General features: G+C 34.0%; 2 protein-coding genes across 7 annotated transcripts; both read right to left on the minus strand.

Moving 5' to 3' along the window:
• Positions 1–3,578: 3,578 nt before the first annotated feature.
• Positions 3,579–5,394, minus strand: LOC128236881 (baculoviral IAP repeat-containing protein 3-like). 4 transcript variants are annotated; one of them, XR_008261459.1, is made up of 5 exons: positions 5,101–5,392; positions 4,937–4,977; positions 4,560–4,699; positions 4,254–4,284; positions 3,579–4,105 (listed from the first exon to the last, which is right to left on the minus strand). XR_008261459.1 is itself a non-coding variant. In XM_052952012.1 (4 exons), exons 1-4 carry the CDS (start codon positions 5,210–5,212, stop codon positions 3,897–3,899), a joined length of 504 nt encoding a protein of 167 aa, XP_052807972.1. In that variant the 5' UTR covers positions 5,213–5,394; the 3' UTR covers positions 3,579–3,896. The 4 variants fall into 4 exon arrangements, 2 of the variants coding, with proteins under 2 accessions (XP_052807972.1, XP_052807971.1); XR_008261460.1 differs by having other exon boundaries at positions 4,937–5,391; XM_052952012.1 differs by lacking the exon at positions 4,937–4,977 and having other exon boundaries at positions 4,242–4,284; positions 5,101–5,394.
• A 4,618-nt stretch (positions 5,395–10,012) lies between these two features.
• Positions 10,013–11,871, minus strand: LOC128238897 (baculoviral IAP repeat-containing protein 3-like). Of its 3 annotated transcripts, XR_008261787.1 has the most exons (5): positions 11,599–11,868; positions 11,435–11,475; positions 11,061–11,200; positions 10,754–10,784; positions 10,013–10,598 (listed from the first exon to the last, which is right to left on the minus strand). XR_008261787.1 is itself a non-coding variant. In XM_052955208.1 (4 exons), exons 1-4 carry the CDS (start codon positions 11,708–11,710, stop codon positions 10,390–10,392), a joined length of 492 nt encoding a protein of 163 aa, XP_052811168.1. In that variant the 5' UTR covers positions 11,711–11,868; the 3' UTR covers positions 10,013–10,389. The 3 variants fall into 3 exon arrangements, 1 of the variants encoding a protein (XP_052811168.1); XR_008261788.1 differs by having other exon boundaries at positions 11,061–11,475; positions 11,599–11,871; XM_052955208.1 differs by lacking the exon at positions 11,435–11,475.
• Positions 11,872–19,516: the final 7,645 nt, after the last annotated feature.

The raw sequence follows: 19,516 nt of genomic DNA on the forward strand, positions 1-19,516 counted from the left end.
AAACAGCAAAATGACTGTTGACAAAAACGTTAAAAACGTTGATAACTTTAACAAAGATCTGAATAATCGACCCTCTGTGTGTCAAACACACCAACTAGGATACACTTATATGGCAAGAACAAAGTATTTTCAGTGCCTCAACAACTTAAATGAAGCTCTATATTAGGCAATACTTTGCCACATAAACCAACTATTAACTGTTAAGCTATTTCAGTAGCGAAACAATCGCAAGATGGGCACTGACCATGTCTTTTCCTTGCCAGAACCATGAAATGTGTTAAGTGAACGAAGTAAAGCAATGTAGCCTGTTTATATAACATAATTCATAACTTACAAACACATCCATAGGCTTGTGCAAATATGTGAGTTATGGTTATGTTTATATACCCAGTTTAGAAAAAATAAATTGGAACTGTTCAAGTTAACTTGGTTGATCGGATAGGTACGCAGCGTTTGTAATACGATATAATACCAAAACACTGCACAGCAAGAGTTAGAGAGAAGACAACATGAAATGATTATAATCTGAATATTCAGGGGTCATACGTCCAACGGCTTGTCGATATAAACAGGTCACACGAGGGATGTACCAACACTTTGTGACAAGCTAAGTATATGAACTGGGGATCAAAGAAATAGCGAAAATAAATAGATAAATGATAAGATATTACTATATAATTACCAGCTAAGCATTTGTACAATTAGGAACAATACAATGATAGGTTTTATTTGTTATTAAATACTTGTATTAAACTATAATTAAAGTATCTATACATTATGATAAATAAAACCTTTGCATAATATGCAGTGTTCACGGTCTGGCGTAGTGGAACTGCGTGTAACAAGATGAAACGCTTCTCGAAAAACTATGAACATCATGGGCGGGGCCAGCTTTCATTAAATGTAAAGATGAAAAACTTTCTTTTTGGAAACCATCGGCCCATCGGCCCGGTTTCAAAATATTTACACAGAAATGTTTCTTATGTGACCATTTTTTCAAAATTATTTATTAGCAGTTTTCCAATAGATTTTACCATACGAGCATTTTTGGGAACTGTATTCCGGGGAGTATTTGAAACGCTTTACCGTCACTTCCTTTCCGGTTAAAAGTGGGACCAAGTTTAGTCTGTAGTTATAGTACCGTCTAGGAGGGAGTGGTCGGCTTCCGCGTGCGCGCAAACACTAGACCGACAATGCCACCGGTCGATCTTTTGACTCCTATTTAAATAATCGGGGATCCATCTGGCACAAACACGTTTCATATTTATGTTGTCGATAAGGATCTGATGCATCGAGATTTTACTTTAATCGATCATGTAATTTCCCGATCAGTTTTCCCCCATTAGAAAATAAACACGTTCTTTCGTTATGGATACAAACATACACAAAGTGCCGTACCTACCCATTGTGAATACCACCAATCTTTACAATACACCCCATAAAGGCTATGATCAAATTGTCCGATTATTACTTTTAAAGTGAATTATTAGAAAATGTGCTCATAAGAAAATAAATCTCAGAGCAGCAACGATTTGAACGTTAATAACGATGATGTGAAAAACGTTCTGTACAAACGGCCAATTGTATGCTTTTCACAGCTGTGAATGTTTCTTTCTTCAAATACATATGGTCATTCCCCCGATGTATAAGTTCAAATGTCGCATTAAAAAGATTTGATGTCGTGGTCCATGGTGGCTGAATGGACATTACATTGTGTAAAACATGAATATATAACGCGGAAAACGTAGTCATTGTGTTTTCGCGGACATTATTTGACTTGGATTTGGATTGATAAACAAGAACGCTACAAAGTCGAACGATACGAAGGAAGCTTTTAAACGAAACAGTATTAACATATATATTTAACAGAAACATGTTGATGCATTTTATACTAATCATATAGAATCATCACATTTGGCGACTGCTCATGACCACATGAATGGTTATCAAACCCAATGTGTTCGGTTTTTATAACAATATGTTAAATTTTTCTGTAACATAACAAATTGGTGAAAAAATGTAAAAAAAAGATCTTCTATTTCCCATATTACATTCGATATTAAAAGGCAGGTAAATAACATAAATCTCTACTACGAAAGACAATTGTTGGCATGGTTATACTTTGACCTTGAAATGACTATGCCGTGCTTAATGGGTCCTGCCTTATGAAAGAACATTTAACATAAGCAATATTCATATCAACACACGTTCCTTGAACTTTAATACTATAATTATGCTTCAAAGTTTAACTAAAATTGAAAAGTATTTATTCAAAATAGTGCTACTTCTTGAACTAATCGAAATGTTTCCAATACCTGATGATGTATGAAGTTGGCATTTGTAGTAAGGGCAAGGAGAGAAATGACAGGTTAGGGTCGGTATTGATAAACATTGTAAGTCATCTTCTCTCTTTAGTAATTTTCTTAAGTTAAGTATCTCACTTATCATATGATATAATTGCGTTATGATATCTAAAATACTTTTCTTTATCGATCTGATTTAAAAAACACTTTTTCATGTAAAAAAAACCTAATACTTTTCCTTTAATGTTACTACGAAACTCCTCGGAATTTAACCTAAGAAATGGCATAATACTTTGTTTTATGAATACCGCTCCAGAGCTAGAGGGTAGACTCAGGAGGTCATTCACTGTTACGTAGCACTTGATCAGAATATAGGTTTGGAAATGTTTTATGATTGTAGAGATCTCTGGTCCGTGGCGCTATTGAACTAAAATGAGGAGTTGGGGTAGACACTAGTCTAAAAGAATGTAGTTTGTCACGTGTCGCTTGTGATCACGGACAATTGAATATCATATGTTATTGTTGGCTGCGCAATTCGTGACAATATTTCTGCATTACAAAAAGACGTTTTTGACGGTGCTCATATTGGGATTGTACATATGGAGGATATTACAAGCTTAATGGTCGGCAAAATGCGGTTTGTGTTGCAATGGATTGCCGCATTTACGTGTGTTATGCATTAAAAACGCCCTTTAAGCCATAAAAGAAGGGTAAATTCAGCGAATGACCGAAACACAATTGGTTTCTTCTAAGTAATACATTATGGTGTGTTTGGCACGCATTTGGTGATTTAATTTAAACACTTCATCTCTTCAACCTTTGATTTTGGGCTGATTATTGCCTAATTAAAATACATTGGTGTCACGAAAGGCTTAGCCCAGCTCGGGTTTGTTTCATTATTTTATACTTAAATAGCTGGAAGCGCGCCTGTTAGATTTGCTATGTTCTTAAATTTCTTGATTATTGCCAAACAATAATTTATTTAGCATGGAATCGAATTGGGGAAGTCCGTTTGTTGCTTGATTGGTAAGGCTTGAGGCAGGTAGTAATAGCACCGGTGTTTGGGTAGATGGGCGCACTTTATTGTACTACGCAGAGCTGTTCTAAATATTGTTTTGACATCAGAGTGCCATTTTTTAGTACTTGTGCAGTCATGTAAATGCAAAGAAATTGAACACGGCATAATACAACATATTTTTTAACAATACGTTATAAACTTCATAATTGCATATTAAATGGACGTAAGTAAACATTGCAAAACAACAAACAACTGTAAAATGTAAGGTTCCTTTATTCCACCAGATCTGACGACGAAGGACAATGGTTATGTTCCAACGCCTTCCGTGCATCTGTTGAAGAGATCATCGGTAGATTCACACTAGAAACGTCTTCACCGACTCATTAACTAGTTTGCTACACACTATTAGTTTCTAAGCGAGCATGTCTTTGCCTTGAATTTTAACTCTATAAATAAGTTAATTTAAAGCTATTAAACAAGACGGTTATACGTCAGGTCACATTAATCCAACGAAACTGAAGACGATGGTCAATGGAGATGTATCCGACGGATTTTTGAATAGATCATCACTAGCCTCAACCTAGGAATGTCTTGATCGTCTCCACCACTGGTCTGCTACATACTGGACAGATGGATAAGTTTGATCCACATTGCACGCATGCGGCTAAATGACTACAAGGCAGCAGCAAGATTATCGCCTGTCTCTCTCGACAAATTTTGCATGTAGTTCTTTCCCTTAGTCGATCATTTTGCTCTTCTAGCTGTTCTAGCTCGTCCTCGGTGTCTATGTGGTAAGATAAAATTTATGTTTAATAAAAAATGCGTAAGATTGCTAAACCGTTTAAGTGGGATTTGCATTTTATTCCATTTTAACATTGCATAACTAATTGTATTACTATTTTAAAATGTGTCCAATTCACCTTCTATAGTACCTGATATATCCGGCTCTTCAGCATTAAGATCCTGAAATTTAATAAAAATACGTTTTAGCCAAATATTTGTACTTTTACATTAATATAATGCCCTAGTTAATTGAACCCTTCCCTAAAACAGAACATTAAATATGTACCATATATTGAATACAAGTTTAAGACATCCACGTGAGTATCGTGTTTATTGTGTACATCGAATTTGATCGGTGAGTTTATCACTTGCCATATAAACGATTGTTTCATTTTTTGCATCTGAAAATACGAGGAACAACCATGTTATGTAACATCGCATATGTCGTTTCTTACTTGATGTTCGCCTGCGAGCTCGTTCAGGAAGGCGCACGATGACGTGCAGTTTTTAATATGCTCTGACAGCGGGTCATCATCGGCGTTTAGATATCTTAGCCCAAGACCGCATGCATAACATCGAACAAGGTCGTGGTATCCTGTAGATGCAAAATTAATACTAGTCCAATATTACCTTACACATATTCGATTTATTTGATAATTTTGATTTAGTTCTAGTAATACCTCATAATAAGCCAATTTTATTTGTTTGTACATACTTACATAATACTTGTAGATATATATCAATTTTAATATTAGGTTTGATGAACTATAAACAGTTCGGTTAAAATATATCTGGGAAGGCAAGGCACGCTTATATAAGAGTAAAGTCATACGTGTAATACTCCTCTTCTCAGTACCTCGTCGCAATCTTCCACTGAATAATATAATTATAAACACACATTCTTAATGAATCAATTGGCCTTGTTGTGACTAAATTTTCATATCCAGATTTTACTATAAAACAGTATGAAATATATGTTGAAACAATCTAGCTTACCTGTTGCATAAAATCCAGCATTAGCAAGTTTGGAGGAATCAGAAAGGTAGCTCCAGTTGGCGAAGCTTCTAATTCTGTTGTCCAACTCTTTGAAATCGTTACTTTCTGGCATTTAGTTTGTTTGTAACGTAGTGCACTTTTTTAATCACTCGCGTCTATAAATGATACAATCCTTTTAAAGCAGTTATGAATGTATTGAGATCAATCGTCGTATTTAATTGATGCTATGTCAAAAAAGCAAATGTACAATATGAATGTTTGTTTCGTTTTTTCGTTTATATACCTGATCCAGGCCTTATGAAACGAAATGGAACAGACCAGAATGATCTAGGCTAAGATAATAATATAAACAAAGTGGCTGGTATTTAGAACGATTTTATGACTCATCGTTTACTATTGAGAACATTATTCTATATTTAGAAATATTACGTGACAATGCTTTTGCGATTTGTTTACAAACATAATTTCTTATATGTAACAGTTCATCTTTAAGATAATGGTTTATTCGATTAAATCGAAAGAGCATTGTTTCAAAATCTCACCATTTAGGCCCAATACAACAAATAACGTTAGAATCAGTCAACGATATATAAAAAAAATAATCACATGTAATGTATATCAAATTGCAGATAGAAATATATTATATTGGGAACCCGCTCTGATTTATTAATAGATGTACTTTCTGATTGCTTTATAATTGTCATACGATCTTGTCAGATTAGCATTAGGCCAAACACATGTATTCATTTGATATTTTCGAATCAGGTCAATATATTATGCTGTGCCATCTTTTTCATTATTGTAAGATCTTAGAAGCTTAATCACGAGAACTCGAGAAAAACGCATGAGTTTTATTAGTTATCCCTAAGGTACTTTCTGCCGAAGTGGCTTTTTCTACAATTTACTGTATCATATTGATTTTAATTGAAAGAGCATATGTCCTTTTATATACAATCCTTCGCTTCAAATCATGTATATAGTTTAACAAAGTTAGTGTTTGACATTAGTTTATATGCATGCATATATATTACAGTTTATTGCATTAATTTTATCATGGGTCAGGCAAGCATATATCAATAATGTACTGATCGTTATATTTCCTTGAATATACTCTCTCTTGTTAATTGTTTTATTTTAAAAAGATAACAGTATAATAAACTGGTTGGTTTGTCTAATTTAAAATTTGTTGAAAAAATAAAGTACAATAACAGAACGGAAACGTGACACAAACGTTTAAGTAATATTTAACAAATACAACAACACACAAACATAACATGCCACATTATCTTATCCTTGTTTCTCTTTTTCGCTCCAAGGCCATATGGTCACATAATGGAATAAGACAGACATAATCAAGATAATTTAAGCGCCTTGAAGAGTTCTTAACACTCTCCAAACCCATTTAAAACCCACATAAACTAACTATATACTGTTAAGTTATTTCAGTAGCGAAACAATCCCAAGATGGGCACTGCCCATGCCTTTTCTTTGCCAGAACCATGAAATGTGTTATGTGAACGAAGTAACGCAATGTAGCCTGTTTATATAACATAATTCATAACTTACAAACACATCCATAGGCTAGTGCAAATATGTGAGTTATGGTTATGTTTATATACCCAGTTTAGAAAAACATTAGATTGGAATTGTTCAAGTTAACTTGGTTGATCGGATAGGTACGCAAAGTTTGTTATACGATATGTTACCAAAACAGTGCAAGAGTTAGAGAGAAGACAACATGAAATGGTCATAATCTGAATATTCAGGGGTCATACGTCCAACGTTATGGCTTGTCGATGTAAACAGGTCATACGAGGGTTGTACCAACACTTTGTGACAAGCTTAGTATATGAACTGTGGGTCAAAGAAATAGCGAAAATAACGAGAGATGAATAGGCTAGCATGATATGATATTACAATATAATTACCAGCTAAGCATTTGTAAAATTAAGGAAAACAAAATAATAGTTTTCATTTGTTATTAAACACATGTAATAACCTTTAACAAAAGTATATATACATTATAATAAATAAAACCTTTGCATAATATGCAGCGTTCACGGTCTGGCCAAGTGAAACTGCGTGTAACAAGATGAAACGCGTCTCGAAAGATTAAGAACATCATGGGAGGGGCCAGTTTTCATTATATGTCTATATGAAAAACTTTCTCTTTAGAAACCATCGGCCCGATTTCAAAATATCAACACAAAAATGGTTCTTGACCCTTTTTCAAAATTATTTATAAGCGGCTTTCCAACAGAATTTACTATACAAGCATTTTTGGGAACTGTGTTCCGGGGAGTATTCCAAACGCTTAACTGTCGCTTTCCTTCCTGTTCAAAGTGAGATTAAGTTTCGTCCGCAGTCATGGTTTAGTCTAGTAATGTGAAGTCTTCAGCTTACGCCCGCGCACAAAAATTAGACCGACAATGCCACCCGTCGACCTATTGACTCCTATTTAAATAATCGGGAACCTCATCTGGCACAAACACGTTTCATATTCGCGTCGTCGGTAAGGATCTGATGCATCGAGGTTTTACTTAAATCTGTCAATTGTGCAATTTACCGATCAGATTGCCTCCTATTAGAATATACATGTCCTTTCGTTATGGATACAAACATACACAAAGTGCAATACCTTCCCATTATGAATACCACCAATCTTTACAATACACCCCATAAGGGATATGATCAAATTGTCCGATGTTAAGTTTTAAAAGTAAGATATTTGAAAATGTGCTTCTAAGAAAATTAATCACAAATTAATAAATCTTAGAGCAGCAACGATTTGAAAATTAATAACGATGATGTGTAAAACGATCTTAACAAACGGCCCATTGTATGCTTTTCACAGCTGTGAATGATCTTTCTATCAATACATATTGTCATTACCCCGATGTATAACTAAAGGTCGAATGTCGCTTTAAAAATATTTAAATGTTGTGGTCCATGTTGATTGAATGGACGTTATACAGTGTGTTAAACATGAATATATAACGCGGAAAACGTATTTATTGTGTTTTTGCAGACATAATTTGACTTGGATTTGGATTGATAAGCAAGAACGCTACAAAGTCGAACGATACGAAGGAAGCTTTTATACGAAACAGTATTTACATATACATTTAACAGAAACATGTTGATGCATTTCATACGACTCTTCTGGGAACATCACATTTGGCGACTGCTCATGACCACATGATTGGTAATCAAACCCAGTGTGTTCGGTTTTTATAACCTTATATGGAAACTTTCTTAAACATAACACAATAGTGAAAAAAAAATAAACAGAAAATCTTCTAATACCATATTGCATTTGATATCAAAAGGCAGGTAAATAACATAAATCCCTTTTTCGAAATCCAAGTGTTGGCATGGTAATACTTTGACCTTGAAATGACTATGCCGTGCTTAATGTTCCCTGCCATATGAAAGAACATTTAACATAAGCAATATTCATATAAACGCACGTTCCTTGAACTTTTGGAGGAATACTATAAGTTAAGTATCTCTCTTATCACATGATTTAATCGCTTTATGACATATAAAATACTGTTCTTTATTGATCTGATTTATAATGCACTCTTTCATGTTAAAAATACTTATACTTTTCCTTTAATGTGACTACGAAAATTCTCGAAATTTAACTTAAGTTAAGAAATGACATAATACTTTGTTTTATGAATACCGCTCCAGAGCTAGAGGGTAGACACAGGAGGTCATTTACTGTTACGTAGCACTTGATCAGAATATAGGTTTGGAAATGTTTTAAGATTGTAGAGATCTCTGGTCCGTGACGTCTTTTGTACTTTAAATGAGGAGCTGAGGAAGACATAAGTCTAAAAGAATGTACATGTGTAGTTTGTCATGTGTCGCTTGTGATCACGGACAATTGAATATCATATTATGTTATTGTTGGCTGCGCAATTAGTGAACATATTTAAATGCTATTTGTGTTGCAATGCATTGCCGCATTTACGTATGTTATGCATTAAAAACGCCCTTTTTGCCATAAAAGAAGGGTAAATTCAGCGAATGATAAACACACAATTGGTTTCGTCTAAGTAATACATTATGGTGTGTTTGGCACGCATTTGGTGATTCGATTAAAAGTTTATACCTTCAACCTTGGATTTTTTAAGCTGATTGTTCCCTAAATAAAAGAAATTGGTGTCATGAAAGGCTTCATTATTGTATACTAAAATAGCTGGAAAAGCGCCTGTTAGATTTGCCATGTTCTTAATTGACTTGATTATTGAGAAACAATAATTTATTTAGCATGTACTCGAATTGGGGACGTTCCTTTTGTTGTTTGATTGGTGCTGACTGAGGCCGGTAGTAATAGCACCGGTGTTTGGGTAGATGGGCGCACTTTATTGTACTTCGCAGAGCTGTTCTAAGCATTCTGCAGATAGAGTTGGGATCTCTCATCATAGAAGTACTTGGGGTTTACCTATACGTTTATTATGATTTATTTTATTGATAAGTTTCCTCCAGTTAATGCAAACTTTGATAAGATTTACCTTTTGTGTTTTATCTTTATTAAGGATTGTTGGGATAAGAGTGAGGTTTGTGCACATCAACTGGATTAAACCCCCAGTAAATTTACATTTAATTGACCGGCAAAGGCGATACCTAACAATTCTTGATAAACATACATATTTTCTATATATATTGTATGTATGCACTGTGCTGTTTGTGGCGTTTTGTGCTGTTCTTCTATGTTTCTTGTTTGTGATTTTATGTTACATGTCTTTGGCGTTTACCCAGTGCCACTAAACCGGGTATATGTTTAAACTGTTTGCTACTGAGCTTGTTTCTGTAGCTTTTTGCATAGATATTGTCTTGACATCAGAGTGCCATCGTTTAGTACTGGTGCAGTCATGTAAATGCAGAGAAATTGAACACGACATTATACAGCATATTTTATTAATAATACGTTATAAACTTCATAATTGCATATTAAATGGACGGAAGTAAACATTGCAAAAAAACAAATAACTGTAAAATGTAAGGTCCCTTTAATCCATCAGATCTGTTGACGACGGAAAATGGTGATGTTCCCACGCTTTCCGTGCATCTGTTGAATAGATCATCGGTAGATTCACACTAGGAAAGTATTCACATTAACTAGTTTGCTACACACTATTAGTTTTTAAGACAGCATTTAAAGCTATTAAACAAGACGGTTATACGTCAGGTCACAGTTATCAAACGAAACTGAGGACAATGGTCAATGGAGATGTTCTCATGTTATCCGAGGGATTGTTGAATAGATCATCACTAGCCTCAACCCAGGAACGTCTTGATCGTCTCCACCACTGGTCTGCTACATACTGGACAGATGGATAAGTTCGATCCACATTGCACGCATGCGGCTAGATGACTACAAGGCAGCAGCAAGATTATCGCCTGTCTCTCTCGACAAATTTTGCATGTTGTTCTTTCCCTTAGTCGATCATTTTGCTCTTCTAGCTGTTCTAGCTCGTCCTCGGTGTCTATGTGATGAAATATAATTTATGTTAAAAATAAATGCATACGAATGCTGAACTGTTTTAAGTGAGACTTGCATTTTATTCCATTTTAACATTTCATGGCTTCATAACTAATTGTATTAACATTTAAAATATGTCCATTTCACCTTTTAAATTACCTGATATATCCGGCTCTTCAGCATTAAGATCCTGAAATTTAAACAAAAATGCGTTTTAGCCAAATATTTGTACTGTTACATTGATATAATGCCCTAGTTAATTGAACCCTTACCTAAAACAGAACATTTAATATGTACCATATATTGAATACAAGTTTTAGACATCCACGTGAGTATCGTGTTCATTGTGTACATCGATTTTGATCGATGAGTTTATCACTTGCCATATAAACGATTGTTTCATTTTTTGCATCTGAAAATACGAGGAACAACCATGTTATGTAACATCGCATATGTCGTTTCTTACTTGATGTTCGCCTGCGAGCTCGTTCAGGAAGGCGCACGATGACGTGCAGTTTTTAATATGCTCTGACAGCGGGTCATCATCGGCGTTTAGATATCTTAGCCCAAGACCGCATGCATAACATCGAACAAGGTCGTGGTATCCTGTAGATGCAAAATTAATACTAGTCCAATATTACCTTTCACATATTCGATTTATTTGATAATTTTGATTTAGTTCGAGTAATACCTCATAATAAGCCAATGTTTTTTTTTACATACTTACATACTACTTGTAGATATATATCAATTTTAATATTAGGTTTGATGAACTATAAACAGTTCGGTTAAAATATATCCGGGAAGGCAAGGGACGCTTATATAAAAGTAAAGTCATACGTGTAATTCTCCTCTTCTCAGTACCTCGTCGCAATCTTCCACTGAATAATATAATTATAAACACACATTCTTAATGAATCAATTGGCCTTGTTTTGACTAAATTTTCATATCCAGATTTTACTATAAAACAATATGAAATATATGTTGAAACAATCTAGCTTACCTGTTGCATAAAATCCAGCATTAGCAAGTTTGGAGGAATCAGAAAGGTAGCTCCAGTTGACGAAGCTTCTAATTCTGTTGTCCAACTCTTTGAAGTCGTTACTTTCTGGCATTTAGTTTGTTTGTAACGTAGTGCACTTTTTTAATCACTCGCGTCTATAAATGATACAATCCTTTTAAAGCAGTTATGAATGTATTGAGATCAATCGTGGTATTTAATTGATGCTATGTCAAAAAAGCAAATGTACAATATGAATGTTTGTTTCGTTTTATTTTCGTTTATATACCCGATCCAGGCCATGTGACACGAAGTGGAACAGACCAGAATGATCTAGGCTAAGATAATAATATAAACAAAGTGGCTGGTATTTAGAACGATTTTATGACTCATCGTTTACTATTGAGAACATTATTCCATATTTAGAAATATCACGTGACAATGCTTTTGCGATTTATTTACAAACATAATTTCTTATATGTAAAAGTTCATCATTAAGATAACGGTTTATTCGATTAAATCGAAAGAGCATTGTTTCAAAATCACACCATTTAGGCCCAATACAACAAATAACGTTTGAATCAGTCAACGATATATAAAAAAATAATCACATGTAATGTATATCAAATTGCAGATAGAAATATATTATATTGGGAACCCGCTCTGATTTATTAATAGATGTATTTTCTGATTGGTTTATAATTGTCATACGATCTTGTCAGATTAGCATTAGGCCAAACACATGTATTTATTTGATATTTTCGAATCAGGTTAATATATATTATGCTGTGCCATCTTTTTCATCATTGTAAGATCTTAGAAGCTTAATCACGAGAACTTTAGTAAAACGCATGAGTTTTATAAGTTATCCCTGAGGTACTTTCTGCCGAAGTGGCTTTTTCTACAATTTACTGTATCATATTGATTTTAATTGAAAGAGCATATGTCCTTTTATATAAAAGCCTTCGCTTCAAATCATGTATATAGTTTAACAAAGATAGTGTTTGGCATTAGTTTATATGCATGCATATATATTACAGTTTATTGCATTAATTTTATCATGGGTCAGGCAAGCATATATCAATAATGTACTGATCGTTATATTTCCTTGAATATACTCCCTCTTGTTTATTGTTTTACATTTAAAAAGATAACAGTATAATAAACTGGTTGGTTTGTCTAATTTAAAATTCGTTGAAAAAATAAAGTACAATAACAGAACGGAAACGTGACACAAACGTTTAAAGGTGAACTGAACTGTAATTTCTAGTTCTTAATTTTATTCATTGTTTCTACTAAACGCGCTCAAGTTTAAAATACAAAGCGTAAATTTTGCTTCTACGGTCTACCGTTACCACGGAATCCGGCCTCTGTTCTGCCCATTCTATGGTTGCTAGATGAATTAATGCCCTTGAAATGAGTGGACACTGTGTTGTCTCCCTTTGTTTTAAGTGCGCATGCCCAGCGAGTACCACAATGCATTGCACCATTTACCACAATGCATTGCTTTAATTTCCCGGAAAATGTTAGATATTTCTGGGTTTCTGATATCGCCTACATATTGATATAAGAATTAAATCTACAAAATCTACGTAGTCGGTTTGAATAGCGATACGAAGTGTTTTATATGAAGTCAGTCTGTATCCTTGCGATAAATATAACGTGTTACTTCCCTTGGATTAAAATAAGCCATTTAAAATGGAGGCCATGGAAACACTACTTTCAGAAACCGTCAATGACAGACAAGTCAGTGGCACAAAATAAGGTAGCGATAATGAAATGCAGACGATCTTAAACTTTTACGACCGTGCTCGTATGTTGGGGCAGCTGGTTGAAATGGATTGATTTACCAAACAATAATTGCAGTGCCATTCAATCGTAATACTTGCGAGGACTTGGACAGGTTATACACATTGGAGATTTTTTGATACAAGGAAATTGGAACAACCAGCATTCCATAATATTGCTTTACACTTGGCTGTTTTAAGTCAGCATTTTTAATGGAATGCTGTGTTGCACTCTACTTAGGAAGATAAAATTGTGAGTGATAAAGGTGAGTGATTTGATAATTACTTGTATTTTATCAAAGAATGACCTCCACAATAACAGTTAACAGTAAATCTGTGAGGAAAAGTGGGCCCAATGATGGGCTCGAACCTATGATCACTAAAACACTAACCGATGCCCCATGTTCGTATAGGATTACCCACAAACTTCACCCCTCTCCATTTTATCTAAAGACTTATCAAGACACCCTTGCATTTAACATAAAAGTTAACCTTGGATGAACAGTGTGTCCGGTGTTGGACTCTAGCCAAAAAACACTCAAAAGTTAGGATGGAATTCTTATTAACTTAACTAACCAAGCTGCTGCTTCCCCAAATACAATGCACACTACAACAATAAGGCAACTATCAATTCATTGCTGGATTTTCATAACCCGACATCCTTTTTTTTTTGCCGCCACTTTCAAATATTGACTCAAATAAAAATGTTGATCTAGTGTACTGGTATGTATTTGCATATCGGTCCAGAACTGTCTAGGAACTGAGTTTATTCTTCGATGTAAAACATTGACTTATAAAAAAGGAGAAATGTTATGATCTTGATTGTGGTTCGTCTAGAAACTCATGTTTATGGCCCCTTATGCATTAAGAAAGAGCATGAACATTCATCTAATGAACAACAAAATACCCCCATTTAAAAAAATGGTTAAAAGCAATTAATTTATATTGGCCAAAAAGAGACTTTGAGATTTTAAAGACCGTCATTCACATTTTAAATACAACAATGGTTGGTTTTCATTTAAGTGATACTCACTTATTTTGCCTATTTATTGAAAGTATGTTGTAAAATAAATCTGTAAACAAATCATTGAGCTAGAGTTATGGGCCTTTAGCCCCCATAATCATATGATTTAACACTTTTAGGAACCGCTTAAAAGGGAGTGATCCATAAAAATAATAAAACAAATAAAAACAAGAAAGACTGAAAAAAATCATAAATCAACAACTTTAGAGTTTGTGGAAAGTTCAGTTCATAATTCTAGGTGAAAATAAGGTTCAGTGATTTTAATAGAAATTTGTACTATTTACAGTCATCAAAAGGCTGTTGATCCTAGCTAAAAGGCTGTTGATCCTTCAATTGTGCAATTTTTAATAGAGGCTTAATTTACAATGGGAAATTCAAGGGCGGTTTCAGTATTTGATACTGGGAGGCATAATTTAGGGGCAAAAACATTTAATTTGCAGACCTCCATCAGAACTGAAATGTATTTAGTTAAAAGCATTGGCAGTGGTGTTTGAAATTTTCACAATTTCTTGATCGAAATGGTGCATTTTGGGGATACTATTTTATTACTCTTTTTCTACTATATTGAAACAAAACTGATCTTAGATATTGGGGGGAGGGGGGGGGGGGGTGTCCCCATCCCACTGGATCTGCTTGTGAAATTCTCTATCAAATTTTTCATTGTCCTGATCTTTGAAAACAATGAAAAATCTTTCCTGAAAATTTAAAAAATAAAAATGCTTGTTGAAATGCATTTTTTGTTGTAATGAATAAAAATTCATACATAAAATAGAGAATTAATTTGATAAAACTTTTGTATGATTTTTAATAATACTACATGTATTAAATACATGGTATTAAGATACTGTTTAACTTGTGCTCATAGAAATATAAGTTTACACTTTTCAAATAATTAATAATAGTAATGTTTCATGACCATTTTTATGAATGTTGTCACTGTCATTCAGAAGAACTAAAATAAAACCAAAGTTTAAGGACATTAAATCTGTATGCTGTATGTCAAATTTTGTGTTGGTGGAGATTCTTCTTTATGTACATGTTATGACCTACTGTTGCTTTGTTTATGATTTTATTGGTGAAATATTCTGTATTCAGCATTTGATGTTTACTTTTATTTTACTGCTTTTTGTCCTTAAACTGTAATTTTATAGGATTTAAAAAATACTGAAAGGTTAAACACTGAATCAAATTTCAAACATATTAGAGTATTGAAAATCAATTACATGCAATATTTTTATATCAGTATCTTATTCAACATTTAATATAAGTATAAAAACAAGTATCAGTTACATTGTTTATTGTGTAAAATTTTGATTGGATATCATGAAGATGAATCAACTTAAATAAGTCAACATCATAAAATGCTCATGAATACATGGAATACTCATATGGAAAATCAGTATTGTGAATAATGTTTTTTCAAGACATTATCTAGATCTGCGCTAAAAGCATTAATCAATGAAATTTATCATCATATCATAAAATTAAAACTGCACTCTCACAGGTTGAACGTTTTGACAACTTTTTTCTTGAAACGAGCCAATTTTTGCGAAAAATGCACTGAAACTAGTTATATGACTGCTGACAAAAAAAATGATCTCCGATTTTTATATTTAAGTTCAAAAATTGATGTTTTATGCATTTTTCTTAAACCGTTAGTAACCATTTAACATGAATTTTCGAATGGAAATATGAAGTTCTATGATCTGATCTTTTGTCAGCAATCTTTTATCGTATATTTGCTGATACCTACGCAAAAATTTGCTCTTTCCAAGACAAAGAATAAAAAAGTTGTAAAAATGCTTTATGTGTGAGAGTGCAGCTTTAGCATGTCTTGACCACTTTGATGTTTAGACTCTAGAGTTGCAAGTTGGTCCTTAATCTTTCCACATGACTTCATTCTTTGAAATCGTATCACACTTACCTTAATTTATCTAGTTAATTTGTATAACTCTGTCAGATTCCGTGAATGGCAGATTGTGACTAAGCATCCCATAGACTACAAATGCACTGGTTTGGAACTGCCAGTGCATAGTACATTCTTGGCATACTAATCATGTTCAGATGTTTGTAGTAATTTCACCAATTTCCTATGTAGAGAATACATGTGTTTGGTCAAAGCCAGCATGAACCATGACGAAGTTCTCTCACCTTTAGAATGAACAACATATGCGCTTCTTTGCAAATTTCACAAGAGATAGTTTTTCAAAATTAATGTTATAAATAGATGCATACATTTGAAGTTTCTGCTAAATGATTTAACATTTTGTGCAGGTTTTATCTAGCTAACCTTGATGTAAAATTTGGTTGACATTTGAGAACTTTTGCTTAGCAAATAATCTACTCCATGGCTAATTTACATAAAAGGGATGTTACTCTTTAGTCAAGACGGTTAGAGACGGCCTTTCTTTAAATACAAACTTTGATAGTACTCCATCGATAAATACCTAGGTTTTTAAAGCCACTTTTGTTGTAACATAGCACGACATTCCTTTTGTCAGTCAAATGACTGCCACTAAATCAGCTTGGCATTGCCATCGTTTTGCGTGTCACTACTGTTATGCCAAGTTTTTTAATGAGAATTTAAGTGCCTAAATTTGTAATGGCTGGCAATTTTTTTCTTGGTCTTTCAACTAGCTACAATAATGAGCGATCAGGGATACTCTTTTTATTATTTTGACACTTTCAACATCACATCTGGTCTGGATTGGACAGAGGCAAAGCTGTTGCCTATTTGGGCTAACACACCGATCCCCAATTGAAATTGTATAACCGCCCCTGCATATTATACTGATACTGGTACACTAAATTATTCACAGATTCAGACTTCAGCCGGTTCAGGAACACAGGATTTATCGTCAGTTTGAAACTGTTTCAAACTTTCTGTGTTTGACTTGGTTGAACATATTGATTCGTTACATTTCTTCTGTTAACTTTCAAATTAAAAGCGTCTACTTCGGAATATTAAGCAAAATCCATATGTTTTACTCGTTATTTTGGTGATAAACCATGTAAGTGGACTGGAAACCTCGGAAAGTCCATGTTTTTTACTGAATTTTCGCGGACGCGGAAGTTGATATGTCGATTGACTGGCTCCCGTTTCATCTTCATTCTCTATCAAACCCGAGAGGCAGTACCAAGGGAAGCAACTACGCATGTATAGCAACGCCAAGGGACGCAAGTCAGTTGAGTTTTTCGGAAAATGCGGAACAGGGGGTAGTTTGTAACAAAATTGCCAGCTTATGAAAATGATTTGAACTGAATAACATATCGTATCAAACTTGAAAATTATCAATCTTTTATATCGTTATGTAATAATTAAATGTCAAATATCAGTTCAGTTCTACTTTAAGTAATATTTAACAAATACAACAACACACAAACATAACATGCCACATTATCTTATCCTTGTTTCTCTTTTTCGCTCCAAGGCCATATGGTCACATAATGGAATGAGACAGACATAATCAAGATAATTTAAGCGCCTTGAAGAGTTCTTAACACTCTCCAAACCCATTTAAAACCCACATAAACTAACTATTAACTGTTAAGTTATTTCAGTAGCGAAACAATCCCAAGATGGGCACTGCCCATGCCTTTTCTTTGCCAGAACCATGAAATGTGTTATGTGAACGAAGTAACGCAATGTTGCCTGTTTATATAACATAATTCATAACTTACAAACACATCCATAGGCTAGTGCAAACATGTGAGTTATGGTTATGTTTATATACCCAGTTTAGAAAAAAAATATATTGGAACTGTTCAAGTTAACTTGGTTGATCGGATAGATACGCAACGTTTGTTATACGATATATTACCAAAACACAGCAAGAGTTAGAGAGAAGACAACATGAAATGGTCATAATCTGAATATTCAGGGGCCATACGTCCAACGTTATGGCTTGTCGATGTAAACAGGTCATACGAGGGTTGTACCAACACTTTGTGACAAGCTAAGTATATGAACTGGGGGGTCAAAAAAATAGCGAAAATAACGAAAGATGAATAGGCTGGCATGATACTATATTACAATATAATTACAAGATAAGCATTTGTAAAAATAAGAAAAAACAAAATAATAGTTTTCATTTGTTATTAAACACATTTAATAATATTTAACAAAAGTACCTATACATTATAATAAATAAAACTTTTGCATAATATGCAGCGTTCAATGTCTGGCGTAGTGAAACTGCGTGTAACAGGATGAAACGCGTCTCGAAAATTAAGAACATCATGGGAGGGGCCAGTTTTCATTATATGTCTATATGAAAAACTTTCTCTTTAGAAACCATCGGCCCGATTTCAAAATATCTACACAGAAATGGTTCTTGACCCTTTTTCAAAATTACTTATAAGCGGCTTTCCAACAGAATTTACAATACAAACAGAACTGTGTTCTGGGGAGTATTCCAAACACCTAACTGTCGCTTCCCTTCCGGTTCAAAGAGAGATTAAGTTTCGTCCGCAGTCATGGTTTAGTCTAGTAATGGGAAATCGTCAGCGTACGCCCGCGCACAAAAAAACACCGACAATGCCACCCGTCGACCTATTGACTCCTATTTAAATAATCGGGAACCCCATCTGGCACAAACACGTTTCATAATCGCGTCGTCGATAAGGATCCGATGCATCGAGGTTTTACTTAAATCTGTCAATTGTGCAATTTACCGATCAGATTGCCTCCTATCAGAATATACATGTCCTTTCGTTATGGATACAAACATACACAATGTGCCAGACCTACCCATTGTGAATACCACCAATCTTTACAATAAACCCATTAAGTGATATGATCAAATTGTCCGATGTTAAGTTTTAAAAGTAAGATATTTGAAAATATGTTTCTATGAAAATGAATCTCAGATTAATAAATCTCAGAGCAGCAACGATTTGAAAGTTAATAACGATAATATGTAAAACGTTCTGTACAAACGGCCCATTGTATGCTTTTCACAGCTGTGAATGATCTTTCTATAAATACATATTGTCATTCCCTCGATGTATAACTAAAGGTCGAATGTCGATTTAAAAATATTTAAATGTTGTGGTCCATGTTGATTGAATGGACGTCATATTGTGTTAAACATGAATATATAACGCGGAA

Source organism: Mya arenaria, chromosome 6 (genome assembly GCF_026914265.1).
Source record: "Mya arenaria isolate MELC-2E11 chromosome 6, ASM2691426v1".
Taxonomy (NCBI): Eukaryota; Metazoa; Mollusca; class Bivalvia; order Myida; family Myidae; genus Mya; species Mya arenaria.